Source organism: Lagopus leucura, unplaced genomic scaffold (genome assembly GCF_019238085.1).
Source record: "Lagopus leucura isolate 7727_CA_CO unplaced genomic scaffold, USGS_WTPT01 Super-Scaffold_73, whole genome shotgun sequence".
NCBI lineage: Eukaryota > Metazoa > Chordata > Aves > Galliformes > Phasianidae > Lagopus > Lagopus leucura.
The window spans coordinates 54,593,374-54,612,170 of NW_024962252.1; the positions used below are offsets into that span (position 1 = coordinate 54,593,374).

The window sequence follows — 18,797 nt, forward strand, 5'->3', positions numbered from 1 at the left end:
TGTAGATCTGATTACCTCTTCTTATGAAAAAATACTTTTTCACTACCAAATTCCACCCTCCTTTCATTTCTTTGAACTTCCGACATTTAAATTCTGTTATTCAAGCTAGCAGCAGCCCTTCTCTATTTATCATCTATGAGTTTTACAAGCAATATAAGTTCCATCCTCCTAACCAATATTGGATAGAAAATGGACTTCTGCATGATCCTATTTCCTTAGCTTTCTAATAACATCAGTTTTCTCTGCATCAGAAAATTGTCATAGGTCTGTACTCTAAACAGCTGAGTGCCAACATATCTCTGTCTTTAATATCAGTTATGGAAGGGGCTATGATACAGGTAAACAGGAGTTCTTCAATTAAAATTGATGTCTCTTTCTCTTATAGTCAAAAACAGTAATACAGTTTGATCTAGAAATTTGTAATGGGATGCTTTATGGTTTTATTCTAACTTCACCCAATTTATGTCATAAAATATTGTGTGTATTAGGGGAGACTATCATATTTTGAATGAAATCCTTACCGTAGTCATACTCCTGCTAAGTCCAATGGAATCAGAAATGCATTCCTCAATACAAGTCCCAGAGAGACTGGGAGATCTGCTAGGAGGAGCAATATATAAAGAAAGGTGTATATATATATATACATATATATATATATATGTAATATATATATTACATATATATATTATATATATGTATATATAATATATACATATATATATGTATATATATAATATATATATATAATATATATTATATATATTATATATATATATATAATAGTACATATTTACTCAGTATTAATGGTAAATATATATATTTATTATTAGTGGTAAAATGGACTATATATAACTGACTTATTCTTCAAAAAGTCTCTGGAATACAATTTAATAGTCAATAATTTTACATTTTATTGCTGTGATCATAATAAGCTTCACTAATGCTCTATGTTTTACTTTGCTATGCAGACAATGAAATATGTATTTCATTAGCATGAGACAGATATGTTGCTCATGTAACCTGTACTAGAGAAGCAGTTCTATCAGGTTATATGTAGCAGTAGCCCAAAGAACACACAAATTCTAGAATATCTTGGATTTAAGCTGATACAAAAAACTAAAACAAGATGGAGGAAAAAGCATATTCTAAACATATTATAGATGACTACACAGTCTAACAGGGTATAAATAGACATTTTTTGCTTAGACCTTTTGAAAGTTCTCATCTGTACTGCATATGTTTCTTTTAATGTAAGCTGCTTAGAGTCCCTCATCAGCCAGTGGAATGAGTATTTGGAAAAGAAAAGCCAGTTGGAGCAGTGGTTAGAGAAACTGGATCACAAAGTGGAGCAGCCTTTAGAACCACAGATAGGTCTGAAGGAGAAGTTTGCACAGCTGGACTACTTCCAGGCTATTGTTTCTGAGATAGAGGATCACTCTGGTGATTTCCAGCAACTTGCTGAAAAAACTGTAGAACTTTACAAAAAAACCGAGGATGATTCTTTTGGAGCAGCAGCTCAAGAAGAACTGGAAACACAGTTTAATGACATCACAACTGTAGCCAAGGTAAGATAAAGGAAAAGGCTTCCATTTCAGGTAAAATTTTTAAACAACTGTATATAAGGCTAAATTTTTGATTTTTCTTCATTTATAGTGCCTGAAAGACAGAATGTATTTGAATAGTCTTGCCTTCTGTTATAGTTGAATCTAATAAAAGTGTTGTGTGTAGTTTACTAAATATTCAGTGGAATGCAAAAAATATTGGAAATTGAAACTGGTACGGTTATGATTTTTTGAACATTGAAGAGCATATGTTTTATTCCTAGTTTAACATATACAATAATAGTTTCATGTATACAATAATACTTTGGAGAGTCTTCCAGATTTATTTTCATCTAGTTCTTTTTTTTTTTTTTTTTTCATTCCTAGCACACATTAACCTAGAAAGATAAAAATGGAATGTCTCCTCGAGCAGAAAATATAGTCAGAAAGAGAAATGTTATTTTCAGAAATATGCTAGTATTTTGTGTTATTTCAAGTCATTAATCACTGCAGTTGTTATACTGGTACACTGTTTGGTTTCTAAGGAAAGATAGAGCAGCTCACGAAGCCCTTCCACCATGAAAATCAGAATGGTAACAGTAGTTCTGAGATTGTCTGCATCTTCACATCAGCATCTTTACACCAGCAGGAGGCCACATAATAAGAAACAAATGTTGCTGTGAGATTGAAGTAAACAATATACACACCTTTAGCAATCTGCTAGGAAGTACTGTCTGGGTTTTCATGTATTGAGAATACTGCTGATGTCCTACATTGAAGTAATATGCTGTCTGTAAAATAAAGAAAGCCAAAGTAAAAAAAAAAACAAAAAAACAACAAAACTGAAGACCTAACGAGTTATTTGATAGGAAGAAACATTAAATGTAGAATATATGAATTTGCTTGTTTAGAAAAAAATCTGTGCATTTTTGTTTCTTTGTTTTTTATAACGTAGATAGGAAAGTCAAAAAGTGGAATACAAGTTTGCTTCTGTCTTTTTCACTTTAATTTCTGGGGTAAGATTTCTCTTGTTTGTAATTACCATCTAATCGCACACTGACAGGTTTTTTCTATGATGAACTTTTGCTTTCTTTACTCTTTCCAGTTGGAAAAAACAAATCCTATTTCTAGAGAATTAGCGCACTTTCATGCTTGTCTAACTGCTTCTTTCAGTAGTATTGAAGTTGGAACAATATAAAAATTGATCCACTAAAATTGTTTAAACTTGTGTACAAAGAAAGCATCACAAGTTAGCATGGCAGTGTCTCCTAAAATCTATATACATCAATAAATTTAATTTCTTGGGCAAATTTCCTTGTTCCTCAAAATTAAAATAAAAATCCTATGTGTGAGTTTAAGAACAGATTATTTTTCTTTCAACAATTACTTGTCTTAACTGGACTAGAGTCTTCCAGATGGACTGACTGTCTGGGAATAGCTGTACACATCTTGTTCTACAAAACAGGCCAGATGTGGACAAGAAATTGTATACAGACTTTGACGTCTTCTTCTGGAAGGAGATGCTGCATCAAGCTTATGGCAGATTGTTCTTTAAATCTATCTAAACCAGGATACAATCTAGGGAATTGCTGGGACTGCTGACAATCAGAGGTCAAAGATGCACCCAGGGAAAAAAAGCTGTATCAGAGAAGCTCCAAGAGTTTGCATTGTACCTTTCTACTGAAGGCATTGAGGATATTCTCACACCTATATTTCTGTTACAGCAGGCAGGCAAGAGATAGAGGAGTTTTCTGTTAAACATATGGGAAATCTTAAACCAAGCAATTAGATATTAATAACTACCCTTAGGCAAATGGCATTCAGCTGTGGTTTCTTGAGAAATGCTCAAACAGAAAGCACTGAAAAGCTGGCCAAGGAGGGGTCACTGCCAGCTTATGTCACTGCCAGCTTCAAGGGAGGCCCTATGGGGAACTGCAGTCTCATGAGCATGGCTGAAGTCACTGGAGGGCTGCACTCAATAATGAAATTGGAGGACAGTATTGGATAAATATAGACTGCAGTTTGGTATCTGGAAAGCATAACTTTAACAAACTGTTGTGGTTTAAATTGGCAGGCAGGTGATCAGTACACAGTCATTCAGTCACTCGTCCTCCTCTTAGTGGGATGAGGAAGAAAACTGGGGGGAAAAAAGCAAATTAGAACGGATGGGTTGAGATAGAAATTACTTTCTAAGATGAGGGATGGGGGGGGGGGGGAGGGAAGGAAAAAAAAGAGGATAACAGTTATAATATATATTATCATATGTATTACGTTCTATGACAAAACAAATGATGCACAAACAATTGCTCACCACCCAACATCCAATGCCTAGCCAGTCCTGAGGCAGCAGCTGCCTGCCTGGCCAGTTTCTCACCATTTAAGTTTTTCTCTGCATGATGTCATATGGCATGAAAGGTCCCTTTGGCCAGTTTAGGTCAGTTATTCTGGTTCTGTCCCCTTCCAGCAACCTGTGCCCTCTCACCCCTCCTCACTGATAGGACAGTAATGAGAAGTTGATATGTCCTTGGCTCAGCACAGCACTGCTCAGCAATGACTAAAAAAGCTGTTTTGTTATCAGTATTCTTTTTCCGCTGAAGTTAAGCCATAGCATCATACCAGACACTATGAAGGAAAAATCAGCTCAGTCTCCGCAGAAACCAGAACACAAATGTGCTGGAGTGATATTGAAATGCCAATAAGCACATTAAAAAAAAAAAAAAAAAAAAAAAGAAAAGAAAAAAAGTGATAGAGTGGGTTTTGGGTTTTCTAAAAGCCTTTCACAAGGTTCCACAGAAAAGGCTATATGAGAAAGGGGGAAAGGTGAGCTACCACAGCATTGGAAGAAAGGTCTTTGATGGAGTAAAAATGTATTCCAGAGTAGGAAGAAAATGCTAGTGGTTGTTTCTGAATGGAGAAGAGTTAACTCTAGGATTCTCCAAGAAACTATATGGGAAATAGTTTTGTTTAACTTCTTTGTTGGTGCCTGGAAAAGGGAGTGCAGAGTGACTCTTGGAAATAATATGCAGTTATCTTGGGCAGTACAATGACAATTCCAAAGGAACTGTCAAAAATATGAGCATGTGGGCAAAGAGGTAGTAGGTGTACTTCAATGAATATAAATATAAAGCAGTATCTGTTGGGGGATAAAAAAAATCTGAAACTTGATTGCATGATTCTGAATTCAGAACTTGCACTTACAATCCAAGGGACCGTTTTTTGTGATTTATTTTGTAAACTGAATTGTTACGAGAGGAGCATATACGGGGTAGGATTCATCTTTTTGAAGTGAAGAAAGCTGAGGGAGAAATGCAGTCACAGGTTATAATGAAGGTAATGGTTATACAAAAATTTTAGTCACCAAATCTGACTGTTTGAAAAGGTATTTATTAAACCTAGTGGATTTTTTTTTAGTGATGTCTCCACTCTTTAAAGTAGAGGTAAGCAAACTTCCACAATCTGCTGCTATGTATTATTATCAGGAGTTTTAAAAAGGAGATGGGCAAAGCAACTGACAATATATTTACAAACACACACTGAAGAAAAGGAGTAGGCATGAACTTTCTTATGTTCTTAATCTAGTAATTGTAAATGTCACAGAAGTATAAGGGAAACTGACCACACGTGTTTGCAAGGTTTGTGTGCTATCCATAAATGATGCTGTGGAGAATATTTGGCTGGATGAGTCAGTAGTCAGACCCAGCAGAGCACTTCTCATGTGCTGAGTACGTGGTGCAGGTATCTCTACTTTGCTTGCATCAGAAAACGTATTATGTCTCCTCCTGCCAATCTGAGGCTGTGCTGTGTTTCTGGTGGCTGTCTGTCCTCTGTTCTGTGGAGAACGGGACTGTGAAATGTGGTAAATTCATCATCTGTGGGGCAGCAGTAATTCCACAGCAGCACAGGGCCACCAAGCTGAGAAAAGAATTGGTGCCACAGAGAGAGGATGGGATAAGACTGGCCTGATGATATGCCAGGAAAAGCTGCTGCTCCCTTCTCCACTTCCTGCAATGGCAGGACTTACTGACAAGTTTGTAGTCTTTTCTCTGGGAGAGAATAGTACTGACTGAAACTGGTAGAAGCCAGTGCCAGAAGAGGAGACCTACTCAAATTGTTCTTTCCCTCCATGCTCTTGCTCTAATGGTGTTATAGTTTGGTACAAATGAAGTAAATAAGGTGCGTATTTGCCTACCATGGGGCTCTTTTACTGCCTTAAGATGATGTTTATTTTTTTTAAGTCAGACACGTGAACATTTTCTTTCATGTTTGTTGCATCAAAAGCATAAAGATTTGAAAACTTTGAGGATTAACTTTAGTTCATAGTTGTTTAGTTATAACCATCAAGGAAGCATTCCAAGAAATTATGATGATTATTTTCAGAAGGAACAGCAAAGCTTAATAATCTAATTAATTTTGAAATTCATTATTTGAATGTTGAGTTATTCAAAATTAAAAATATCTTCTGTTTAATTTATAACTGTTTGAAATGAGTTTAAGGACACTTAGGTCTAGATGTATGCATTCATAGAATCATAGAATCATGGAATCACCAAGGTTGGAAAAGACCTAAAAGATCATCCAGTCCAACCGTTCACCTAGGACTGAAAGCTATTGAAAGCCTTATGATTAGCTCAGTTCACTTTTGGTTATTTTTGATAAACATTTCTGAGAGTTAGTTCTTATGAATTTAATAACAAATCAACATAGTGAGATTCAAGGCCAGTCTAGACCAGAACACTATTTCATCTGATTATAATACGGTAAACTGGCTCCATATGAAGATTATGTTAAAATATTGATGTGGAACCATGCTATCATTGCATGTTTGTGTCAGGGAAAGAGTCCTCTAAGAGTACAAAAAAGATGACTTGGGCATGGCCTCTATCTCTGATGTGATGGCTAAAACAGAACTTGACATCCTAAACATCTGTTGCACTTTTAAACAGCAGTACTCCTCAACTGCAGTGCTCATATGGGAGGACTCTGTGACTCTGCTTAATACATATGGAGACTTTCTTCTAAATAAGAGCTGTGTTTCTGCCAGCATTCCTGCCTAGACAAACCTAAATCACAACTTGTTCCTTGTAGAACAGCTCTCTATACCAATAAAATCTGGACAAAAGCCAGGAAAGTGTTTAAGTACATTAATGGTTTGGTTTTTTTTGGTTTTGTTTTGTTTGTTTGTTTTGTTTTGTTTTGTTTTGTTTTCCTTCTAAACAATAGGAGAAAATGAAGAAAGTGGAAGATATCGTGAAGGATCATTTGCTATACCTCGATGCAGTGCATGAATTCACAGACTGGCTCCATTCTGCAAAGGAAGAACTGCATCGCTGGTCAGATGCAACTGGAGATACATCAGTGATACAGAAAAAGTTGGCCAAAATCAATGTAAGAAATGTTATCTACCATGATTTCATCTGTGATTCAGAACCTATAATCCAGAGCATTCAAACTGTGCCATCTTGTTCTTTGTTTATTTGAAGTGGAGACTACATTTCAGTGAGCTGAAAACACACTTTCTAATCTATGTGTTATTGCCTCCCTTCCTTAGCTTTACTAAGCTAATGTAGTGAAAGCACAAACAGACCTGAGTTAGCCACCCCATATACGGAAACAGTTTTCAATAGTGGAAGCCCAATGGCATCACAGAAGGCTGTGACTTAACTGATTAATGAGCTCTGCCCTGTCTTTGTCCTTAAAACTGCTGTCCCTTTAAGTACAGCTTCTAAATCAATGTAAAAAAGAACTTTTTGTGATTTGCATGAATTGGAGATGCATGAAATAGTGCAAGGATCATTCTCCCTAAACACACTGGAAGCATAAGGGTTGCCTCTCTGTATCTATTCTCCTTACCCTCCCATCTCAGTGTGTCCATCCATTCCTAGGCATTCAATGGAGAGCAAGTTATGCATTTCAGAATGTAGCATTCAAGCAGTGTTTTAGCCTGATCCTACACAAGAGTGGGCCAGTGAACAGACTAGAGGAGGCTACAGGACAGCCAGGTCAACTTACAAACACCCCTCGATTCTCTTGGATAGTTTCTAGCCTCCTTTGTGCTTAAACTCCCCACGTATAATATGAGAAAGGGAGGAGACAGTGGTTCCTAGTTCATAACACTAACAAGATAATAAATAACATTACTTTAGCACATAGTGACTGGGATAATACTTGCATTTTCCAACTTTGAAAGCTGAAAACTACCAAATTCTCATATAGCTTGTGTAAGGCTGAAACAGTCCGTTGTAGAAAGAATTCGGAAAGAAACAACCAAAAGCATAAAGCCACATGTGCAACCAATTATGGCACGTCACAGATCACGAGTAGGCTGCCGAATGCTTTTTCTGTGCAGCACAGCTTTGTTCTTAAAACTGGCACCAACAGCTCCTTGTCTAAAACATCAGAAAAAAAGTTGTTTTCTGCGTCTTAACCTAAGCAGTATTTTTTCAGTATCTAAACCAGTTATTCTTCCCCTAAGCTTATGGAGGTTTCAGAACGGCTTTGCAATCAGCACGCAGCACGTACCCGCTCCTGACTGCGCTTTAGTCTCGTGCCGCTCCGCAAGCAGCATGGCTGTTTCCGAAGCGGTGCGGCTGGAACCGCAGCTCGGAGCAGCTCACAGCCTGCACTGCGGCTGCCCCACGCGTGGCGTGCCCCCTTCCCAGCTGTGGCCTGTTACCATGGCGATGTTGCTTTGCAGGAGCTGGTAGATTCTCGCCAGATCGGCGCGGGCCGCCTCGGCCGAGTGGAGACGCTAGCTCCCGCAGCGAAGCGCAGCACGAGTGCCGGCGGGTGCCAGCTCCTCGCCGCTGAGATGCAGGCCCTGCAGTTGGACTGGAAGCAGTGGGAAGAAAGCGCTTTCCAGAGCCAGCGCAGCCTGCGGGACGTGCTGAGCCAAATGGCCGTGTCGGAGCAGGAGTTCGCCACGCAAGTTGCGCGGCTGGAGGAGGCCGTGCAGCGGTTCGGCGGGCTGCTGGCTGCCTGGTCGCAGAGCCTGACTCCCCTCGACAGCCACCACACCGACGCCGAGATCGTGGAGAGCTGGCGCAAGGAGAAAGTAAGCTCGCTTCTCTTTTCCAAGCGATTTTTGCGTTGTAAATGTGCAGTGACTGAGGACAAGCAACTTCTTCCCGGTGGCACAGTCAAGGAATGGGAGAAGTAGCAAATAATATAATGCATTTGTGAAAATTTGCCTTAAAAACTTTCCAAGCTTTTCTGTAACTGTATTCAAAGCAAGTAGTGTTTACAGAAAACATTTATTTGGTGTCTGCTGTACAAGGCTTAGTGAGTGCTGCCTGGAGCTCAGACATTAACATTTGGGCTTGGCTGTAGGAAAACGAAGGAACTGCCTCTGAACTCCTCAGGCTGCTCAGCATTGCAAGCCAAGTCTGTGACTGGGAAAATATGAGGCATTTCCTACATGCTGAGCAGCAGCGGGTGTGATTTCTTTCTTTCTTTCTTACAGTTTGTTGCACATGTGTTGATTTTATACATTCTGTGTCTTGAACTGTCCTTCACGTTATGCATGTTAAGATCTTGTCCTGTATTTGAAGTTGTATTGGAAACTGGCATACTTGACTGCTTTGCTGTGGAATGTAGTGGAATTCAGAGAAACAGGCAGTTCCTCTTTATTTTGCTCTTCTAGCAAATATTTCACATGTAAATACAACACACACACAAATGCGTATTCACAATAATCAAGATACTTCTGTGTATGTATCTTAATTCATATGAATCACAGATGTAAAGATACAGTATTTTATCCTTTCCTTCTTGTGTTACAACAAAGTACCTTCAGTAAAAGTTACTTTATGCTTGCTTTCTGTCCTCTTCACTGAAGAAACAGCCAAAAAGTCCCAGAACAACTTCTGTTTAAGCTGAGATTATAAATCTTTTCCTCTAGAGTCTGTGCCAAGTTATTTCTATGGCTTTCCCTTTCACAGAATTCAAAGATTTATGCCTTCGTGCCAGTACATAACTGTATCAGTAATACAGTTGAAGTTACACGGGAGTAAATAATAGTACAAATAAGCAAATGGTTATGTTTCAAAAAAGGAACATAGGGCATGAAATTGTCAGCAAGAAACAGCTGTAATTATGAGGACTTTTTTTTCTTAAATAAGTGGAATAAGACATTATTCAAGTGGAGTAAGGCATGTTCATAAGACATTATTTTGCTAGTACTATATATGCTATGAATGTACTGTCACTGTAAAGCTCTTTACTTAGATTCTAAAGTTATAAACTTAGGATAAGGAGAAGTATACAGAGTAAATACAAGATGTGCTATGTGCAGCCCTACTATATAAAATTATATAATTTGAGGAAATGTTGTCAGGACAGTAGTCCTTAATTTCTGACCCAAGAAAATGGATCCTATTGTGAATGTAAAACAACATTGCAGCATTCTCTTTCCATTGTCTCGCAGCAATTCTGTTGTCATGTAAACCAAGGCCACAAGTTAAAAATGCATTTCCTAATTCTCAGATTCAGCAGGCTCACTGTTATTTTGTACTCAAGCTCTGTTCCTGTTAGATATGTGCGGTATAATGGCACTAGATCCGGAATTTGAAATTCAGCAAATTATTTTGATAATTGTTGGATTTGAAGTTAAATTCAAGTCACTGGAACAGTGCTAACAGTTCTAATGTGTTTTCACTTTTGTGTATGTAAGTGGGTATCTGTTAGTACACTTTACAGTGAAAAATACTCTTTGTGGCAAATGATATTACAAATTTCAGAGACAAAAAGTATTTTCAGAACCTTTGCTGTATTTTTACGTATTTGATTTGTGGCTTTCCTAGACATTCAATTTTGTGCTGATAGACAATTGCAAACCATTTACTATGTATATTTTCAGTCATTCTTTTGTGCAGATTCAGAAACACAACTGAGAACTTCCTTGCCCCACTTCCTTTGTCTTCTTTCTAATCCATCTTCACTTGCATGTGATCACTTTCTTACAACAGTACATCCATTTCTTCCAGATCAGACCTTAGATTTAGCCAAAGTGTCAAACTGATCTCTGCATGCCAAATGCTCTGGTTTGCCTGCAGTGCAAAATTTTTGCTGCAGTGAATGTAACTAGCTAGAAGATTATTTTTTTTTCTCTCTGTTAGTTTAAGAAGAATTCCCAAATAATCTCATTTGCAATGAGACAAGGAGCCAAGTCTACACTGCTAGTTATGCTGGAGTAGCTGGCAGGGTTCCACAGTGGAGGTTACAGTATCACAGAATCACAGAATGTCAGAAATTGGAAGGGACTTTGAAAGATCTTCTAGTCCAATTCCCCTGCTGGAGCAGGAACACAGGTTACACAGGAACACAACTGGGTGGGTTTGAATGTCTCCAGAGAAGGAGAACCCACAACCTCTCTGGGCAGCCTGTTCCAGTGTTCTGTCACCCTCCCTTTTTTTTTCCTCATATTTATGTGGAACCTCTTGTATTCCTGCTTGCACCCCTTGCCCCTTGTCCTGTCACTGAATGTCACTGAGAAGAGCCTGGCTGAATCCTCATGACACTTACCCTTATATTTAACATTACTGAAGTCACCCCTCAGTCTCCTTCAAGCTAGAGACCCAGCTCTCTCAGCCTCTCCTAGTAAAGGAGATGCTCCACTCCCTTAATCATCCTTGTGGCTCTGTGCTGGACTCTCTCAAGCAGTTGCTTATCCTTCTTGAACTTAGGGACTCAGAGATGCTATGGACATCAACATGAGGACTATTTCCACAGGAGTAGTTATCACGTTTCTCCAAGTGACGTTAGCTAAGTCAACAAAAGTACTTTTCTTTCTTTTTGACTTAGCTGTTTCCACAGCAAGTCTTTCAGTGCAGCAGTGATGGCCAGTATCTCTCACAGGATTGTAACAAGATGTACTTTCAAATTATGAAATCTTCTAGAAATACCAAAGCTTTAGAAACTTTGTGAAATTTTGTAAATTCATTTTTTTTGGACACAGCTCAAAATAGTTTTTATTGAGCGTAGTAAACTCAATCTGGGTTTGCAACCTCAAAGCCTAATGGTGTTCTGGGTTGCATCAGAAGAAGAGTGGCCAGCAACGAGAGAGGAATGATTGTCCCCCTCTGTTCTGCCCTCGTGAGGCATTAGCTGGAGTACCGTGTCCAGATCTGGGGCCTCCAACACAGGAAAGATGCGAAGCTTTTGGACAGGGTCCAGAGGAGGGCTGTGAAGATGATCCAACGACTGGAGCGCCTCCCCTGTGAAGACAGGCTAAAGGAACGGGGCTTGTTCAGCACAGAAAAGAGAAGGCTGTGGGGAGACCTCACTGTGGCCTTCCAATAGTTAATGGGAGTATATAAACATGATGGAAATAAACTTTTTACATGGTTAGACAGTGATAGGACAAGGGGGAATGTTTTTAAAGTAAAAAAGAGAAGATTTAGATTAAATGTTAGTGGAAAGTTTTGGACTGAAAGAGTGGTGAGGTGCTGGAACAGGTTGCCCAGAGAGGCTGTGGGTGCCTTATCTTCAGAAGTATCTAAGGCCAGGTTGTATGGGTCCCTGAGCAATCTGATCTAGTACTTGATCTAGCAGCTGGCAACCCCGCCTGTGGCATGGGAGTTGGAACCTGATGATCCTTGAGATTCCTTCCAACCCAAGCCATTTTATGATTCTATGGTATGATTTTCTATTCCTTAGTTGTATGTACTTTCATGTATACACAGCTAATTGACAATACCGTGTCTCATGTATTAAGACAAAATGCATGTCTTGGACTTTTCAATGAAAACTTTCTGAACTAAAAAAATTGAAGAAATTTAGCCTCTGGAAGCCCATAATTTCAAATGAACCTCTGAGCTCCTGTGTGTTTGATTGTTAAAATACTCTCAAAATGGATACACATGAATTGCAAATGAAATTGAATATGAACTTTGACTGTTTATTTATTTATTTACAAATATTGTTCACTTCTTTTGTTTTAACAGGAAACATCGGATGCTCTGATAAAGTCTGAACATGTGATAGATGAGATCAAGACTCAGTTAAATGATCTTTGTAGATTTTCTAGAGATTTGAGTACCCATTCTTCAAAAGTTTCTGGGTTGATTAAGGAGTATAACAGGTGTGTTTTTATCTCGTTTATAGGTAATCAGTCCTTTATGTGTTTGCATACAAGATTTGTTTTAGGGAATCATTAATTGGAATTTTAGAATTTGAAGCAGAAGTCGACAGTGATTAGAAGCATTTTTTTTATAGTGGTGTCAATAGAGATTGCAAAAAGTACCACTTCATCTTTTTTTTTTAAGAGCCAAACTATGCTACCAAACTGAGCTTAAGCCAGCACCCGGTCTATTGTGAGAGGAATCTTTGTAAGAAACTGAGGTACAGCTGTAGTTAATTTGCCAGAAAAAGGAACAAACTGTAACAGCTATTTATTTATTTGTTTGTTTGTTTATTTCGTAATTTTATTCTTCGTTTTACTCTTGTTTTATCTAAATCAGGGGAGCTAATTTTTTGTCTGTTTTCTTACATTCTCTTAGGTCACTATAGCTACTGACATCTGTACTTCAAACACAAAGTTCTGCTGTCTCTTGCAAGGATTGTAGTTTTTTGGCTTTTGTAAATGCAGAAGGGCATGATGATCCAAGTTGGTCCTTTCTAATGTTACAAATTTAACTATGTCATTGAAGTTCAAATTGTAATTGCTGTATTTCCATGTCCTGTGCCTAGATAGGAAAAGGCTTGCAGAAACTGTTTGTACTTAGAAGTACTGAATCACTCTAGAAGTGCTTATCTGTCGTATCTGTGAAACCCAATTTACATGCTTCACTTTTAAGGAATTTGAAACTTCTAATGGATTTCCTGATGCCTCAGTTAAGTGTTTATAGTTGGTGGGAGGAGTCCAAATTAACCTAACCTCACTTCAGAGAACTAAGCAAAAGCATTGTCACCTAACAGAATCCTGCCTTTCTTCCCTCCCTTGTTCTCTTCTGCTTTCCTGATGTGATAAATTCAGTCTCTGCCTGCAAGCTTCAAAGGGATGTCAGAGTAAAGAGCAGATCTTGCAGCAAAGATTTCGGACGAGTTTCAGGGACTTTCAGCAGTGGCTGGTCAATGCAAAAGTCACCACAGCCAAATGCTTCGATGTACCTCAGGATATCAGTGAAGCTTCAGCAAGTCTACAGAAAGCACAGGTAAGTTTATGCCAACAAATCATTCATTTAAGGGAGATCAATCTATTTCATATATTACAATGTTGACATTGTATATATATGTGTTATATATATATATGTGTGTATGTGTATATATATATATATATATATATGTTACAATGTGGAAAAAAAGTATGTTTTGAAGATAGGAGAGCATAATCGAAGGGGCACCAGATCTGGGACTTAGTATCTGAAACTATTTTAAAGTTACATAAATATTTTTTCCTCAAATATGGTAATAGACCCCTTATAAAGTAAGAGCAGGGGAAAAATGTATAAAGTGCAAGCAGGTATTTAAGAAGTATGTTTTTCACAGAAAGCTAAAACAAGCTAATATGTGAAAAGGAATGCCAATTAAAATGTTACTTTATTAAAGCAAGTAAATTTTTCTATGAGTAAAATATAACCGTAGCTTTAAGTAAAAATAACAAAGTTAGAATTGCATAATGAGAATAAACCTTCAGATAGACAGGACAACAGGAGAAATTCTTATCAGTTTCACAGAAGATACCAAGACCAAAACACTTCCTTCTGCTTCTGGTAAATTTACTTTCCTTTGCTTAAATGGTTTATTTAAAAGGGTGAACAATACCATACTAAAGTGGAATTTTTTTTCTACTTCAAACTGAGAGATTTTTTTCTGAGTAAATATGAAGCATTAAAAAAGCCAGCAAGTTTTGACCATTAATAAAAGTGTTCTTAGCAAAAACAGTTTCCAATATTGGTCAGATTTTTATTTTGTTGCTTCAGCTTCTTAATTGCACAAGGACTTAGACTGTCCTCCTTATTTGTGAATGCTACTGTAGATGGAAATGGACTTTTTTTTACATGCATTAACTGCATTAAGACTTCAGGAATGTCATAGGAGCCTATGTAAATGCCAATTTTATTTTTGTTAAAAGCTATTATTTTGTCTGCTAGCACAGTTTACATCATGAAGTCACAAGGCAATTGCATCTTTGATTTTTAATTAAGAAAGAGCTTGAGCAAAGTATTTCAAAGCTTACAGACCCTTTGCATTCACTTCTCGGACCTCTAGTGAAGCACATAATCAGAATCTTTATTTATTTATTTATTTATCAACTCCTTTACTTACAACATGAAGGTAACCTGATGATATTTTTCTACCATGTAAGCATAATAATAGTTTAAAGTGACTTCACGTTTGAGACTGCTAAATTCATTTGAATCCTAAATGCTCACAAAATCTTAAAAAAAAATTACAAGTTATAAGAATATTATTCCAGCACACTGGAATTTGAAAATCTCCTTATTTCCTTACATTACCTAATTCTTTAACAGGGGTTTCCATACAGTACTTGCGCACCAAGATTGTGCAAGAATTCTCTGAAGAAGAAACTTTGAGCCAGGCAAAGTAAAATAAGGATATAGAGGATAAATCACACAGTTTAGATGTTGCTAAAGTTCTAAGCCTTAACCCACACCCCTACACACTGATGGGATGGCCAGTGTGGCTGTCTCCAGTGTGCAAGGCAGTGTGTTCCCCTGCTTTCCTGAAATGAAAGCCATACTGTGTTCTGTACTGTGAATGCTTCAAGAAGTGTAATGCCCGACTGAAAGACCAGTAATGTCTCACAAAGTTCAGATGATATAGATAATCCTAGAATCAGTATATACATAATTTAGGCACTTCTGGATTAAGTAGCTATTATCCCTATAATATGTATGGTTGTCTTTCATAAATATGAATGATATTAAAATATAATAAACTGAAATATGAATTAATAAAATAGCGTGCAGAGATAGTAAACTCGTATTTCTGTTAAATTTTCTGTAAGCTTACCATTGACCTTTACTGGGACCCAAAGCTAACGAAAAGGTCTTTTACAGAATGCAAACAGAAAGGTTTTTTTATCGTTTTTAGGAATTCTTATCAGAAAGTGAGAATGGACAACAGAAATTAAACTTGGTAGCATCCAAAGGCGAACTGCTGTGCTCTATTTTGCCAAAAGAAAAGGCTAAAGTTATCTTGGACAAATGCGCTATGGCTAAGGAAGACTGGAAAAATTTTATCAGCGCCCTCCGCCAGAAGGAATCTGCATTGGAGGTATTGAACAAAGTCATAGTGGAGAAATATTGAGTCTTAATTGCCTCTTTGCTTTTTGTTTCAGAGCACACCTACTTAATAGATATCCTTAAGATTTCTCACATTAGCAATAGGTGTTTATGATGCAACATAATTAATAGTTACTTTCAAGAGGTCTTTTTTCCATTTCCATTTTACTCATATTTACTTACATCCTTCCCACTTACTTTAATTGAGGTGTTTCATGTGGAAGGGTGTTGTTAAGAGTAACTGAGAGCAGCAAAGACAGCAATGGCTGAAATTACCATAAGCATTAGAAAAGTATTGGATTACCAGAATACATTAAAATACATTTTCTTTTTAAAAATCTTAAAACCCTGAATTCTGACACCTGTGCTGACTGAAGCTCCAGTACGGTGAGTAAATATCATCACTTTTACTGCAAATTCATGAAATGTAAACAATTTGAACAACTTTCTAAACACACCCCAGTGCCCATCTCTGTTCAGAATTCACAATTCAGCCAGAACGTATTCGCATATATGGTGAATGGCTTTATAGTGTTCTCTCTTTTGACTTCATAGATTTTAAGGTCAAAAAGTCTTAGCTAAAATTCCTTGCGTTTCATAGAAGAATTAAAGTTCTTAGACCCTCCTATTTCAGAACAGTAATGTCTAGTCAGCTGAGCAAAAAAGTGTAAATAGATTTAGTATGTTGTAAAATAAGTTTTTTTCAAAGAAAATTCTTGGGTAGAAGAAGGCAGCTTTTCTCATCTCGGGGTAGCCATTGGAAGGAAGATTTCCTTAGATGTTAATCTTTTTGAGCATAGCATTTTTCAATCTCATAAGACTAGTCTTACAGTATGATGTTAAAATTATAAGGCTAAAAAGAAAGTTAGTCTGAAAACATATAAATAAAATAACCAGTACATAAAAACTGTCCTGTTTAGGTTTCTATTCCATATGCGTTTTTTCAGGTCTCATTTTAGTTATGCAGAATAACCCTATGAGAAGATTATACAGGCACTTAAAGGAATGCCTGCATTTAAAACCAAGACTTTATATTGAAAGAAAATATGATCAGAAATAAGCCTTGGGATAAGGTTAAGCTTAGTCAAACAGCCCCTAGGAATAATGGCAGGCCTTTAAAAGTGGGTTAGTGTGAATGACTGCAGGCAGTTGTAAGATAACTTCCTAAAGTAGCCTTGCCTCACACACTCATGGTTGTGTGAGAGACTTCTCTTCAAAGCTAATAAAGTCAAAGCTTTGTAAAGCTTTCAGTTCAGATAAAATTTGTTTCAGCCTCTTCTCAACTGTGTAAACATCCAACAGTTACCTTTGTTTTGTATTAAAGAGGTACTATCTCAAACTTTTCTTTCAGTATCTCTGTAGTGTGAGGAGCAGAGCCAGTATCATCTTATTTTGAACAGCTGAGGTGATATTTGGCTGTAACAGTGCATGTTTTGTGTACTTGATCTGTGGGTTGTGCATTGCAATTTTATTCAGTGTAGTGGAATTGTTCATAAATTTGTGTGTGCATCACATGCTTTCCCAGAACTTAAAGATCCAGATGAAGGACTTTGAAGCGACTGCTGAGCCTCTGATAGAATGGTTGAGCACAACAGAAAAGATGGTACAAGGGAGTAGCAGTCGTCTCCATGACCTTCCTTCCAAGAGGAGAGAACAGCAAAAGTTGCAGGTGATTTCTCAGCTTTTAAAATAGAGCCAGCCTTTCATCGTCCATTCTGCTGGCCTCATTGATGTGTTACAAGAGCTTGATCATTCTGTCATTCTTCATCTCTCTCTAAATAAGATAAGAACTATTTTCAAGAATTGCTTTTGATGGTCCTGTTCTGTTAGTGTTTGCATCTCCGAATGTCTTAGGACACACTGCTTTATTGCTATAAATGTATGGTGTGCTTTTTTCAGTACACTTGCTGTTTGTCATTTCTGTTTTTCATGGGCGATCCAAACTTCTCCTTTGTCTGCTTTCTTGCACTCACTTGTAATATTTATGTGCCTATGCTTTACAGTCTGTCCTTGAGGAAATAAGCTGCCACGAGCATCAGCTCAACAGGCTAAAAGAGAAAGCTCAGCAGCTGTTGGAAGAACAAGCTGTCAGCAAAAGCTTTATGCGCAGAGTGTCTCAATTGTCTTCACAATACCTTACTCTAAGCAATCTGACAAAGGTAAAGCACTCACTGTATTTGCTCTTAAGTTGTTTCTTTGTTGTGTGTGGGATAAGACTGAAACGTGAAATGTTACAGTTGTCTTGCATCCCTACTCTGTGGTATGTCTGAGCAATGATCTTTTGTGCTGGCTTTAGAAAGTGAGAAATAAAGACCTGTATAATTCCATGGGCTGTCAATAAAATGCAATTGTGTTGTGATTTTTTTTCAAAAAATGTAATTAAAAAACAGCCTGGTTGTCAATAATTTTCTCCCCAAGAAATGTGCTTTTCATTTTCATTTTTTCAGTAACGAAAGATAAGTGGCACCTGGGAAAGTGTTTTTTTATACTTTAGAGGAGTTGTAGGTTTGTTTGTTAGGCTGTTTTGTTTTGTTTTTTTAGATGGAAATGTTGTTAGTGAATTACATCCTGTAAAGATGACTGTTTGCATTGTATTTTTGTTTAAAACTTAGAGTTTGGCCTTCAACATTGTTTTAAAATTATTACACATGAGACTGCTTTTGAAGGGTCGGTAAGAAGCATAGGTCATAATACTGTAATTGGTAAGGGTAGGAACGGTTAGTTCAACCCAACTGTTTTGCTGAGTTGTACTCAGCAAGAAACTTCAGCATTAAATATTCCAACTATCTTTATTGTTTTATCAGGTTAGGTCTTCATATCAGACCTGTCATTTTTCATATTATGCCAGTCATGAAGAAGGCATTGAATTAGGCTTGTTGTTACTACAGTAATAATTGGTATGGGATAACAATTCAGTTAACAAAGCATTTGCTTGAGTAATTGCAGAATTACTTTTGTTTTTAATTTCTGTCTTTATGAGTAAAATTATAAAGCATCCCTAGATCTGTGTGAT

General features: G+C 37.3%; 1 protein-coding gene across 1 annotated transcript in view; it reads left to right on the plus strand.

Moving 5' to 3' along the window:
- SYNE1 (spectrin repeat containing nuclear envelope protein 1) overlaps nt 1-18,797 on the plus strand; it is a 275,315-nt gene that overhangs the window by 117,632 nt on the left and 138,886 nt on the right. The window contains exons 51-58 of the mRNA XM_042893607.1: nt 1,256-1,565; nt 6,762-6,926; nt 8,236-8,592; nt 12,482-12,618; nt 13,513-13,690; nt 15,594-15,776; nt 17,310-17,453; nt 17,788-17,943. Of these exons, the coding sequence (XP_042749541.1) occupies nt 1,256-1,565; nt 6,762-6,926; nt 8,236-8,592; nt 12,482-12,618; nt 13,513-13,690; nt 15,594-15,776; nt 17,310-17,453; nt 17,788-17,943 (1,630 nt within the window). The remainder of the gene's footprint in view (nt 1-1,255; nt 1,566-6,761; nt 6,927-8,235; nt 8,593-12,481; nt 12,619-13,512; nt 13,691-15,593; nt 15,777-17,309; nt 17,454-17,787; nt 17,944-18,797) is intronic.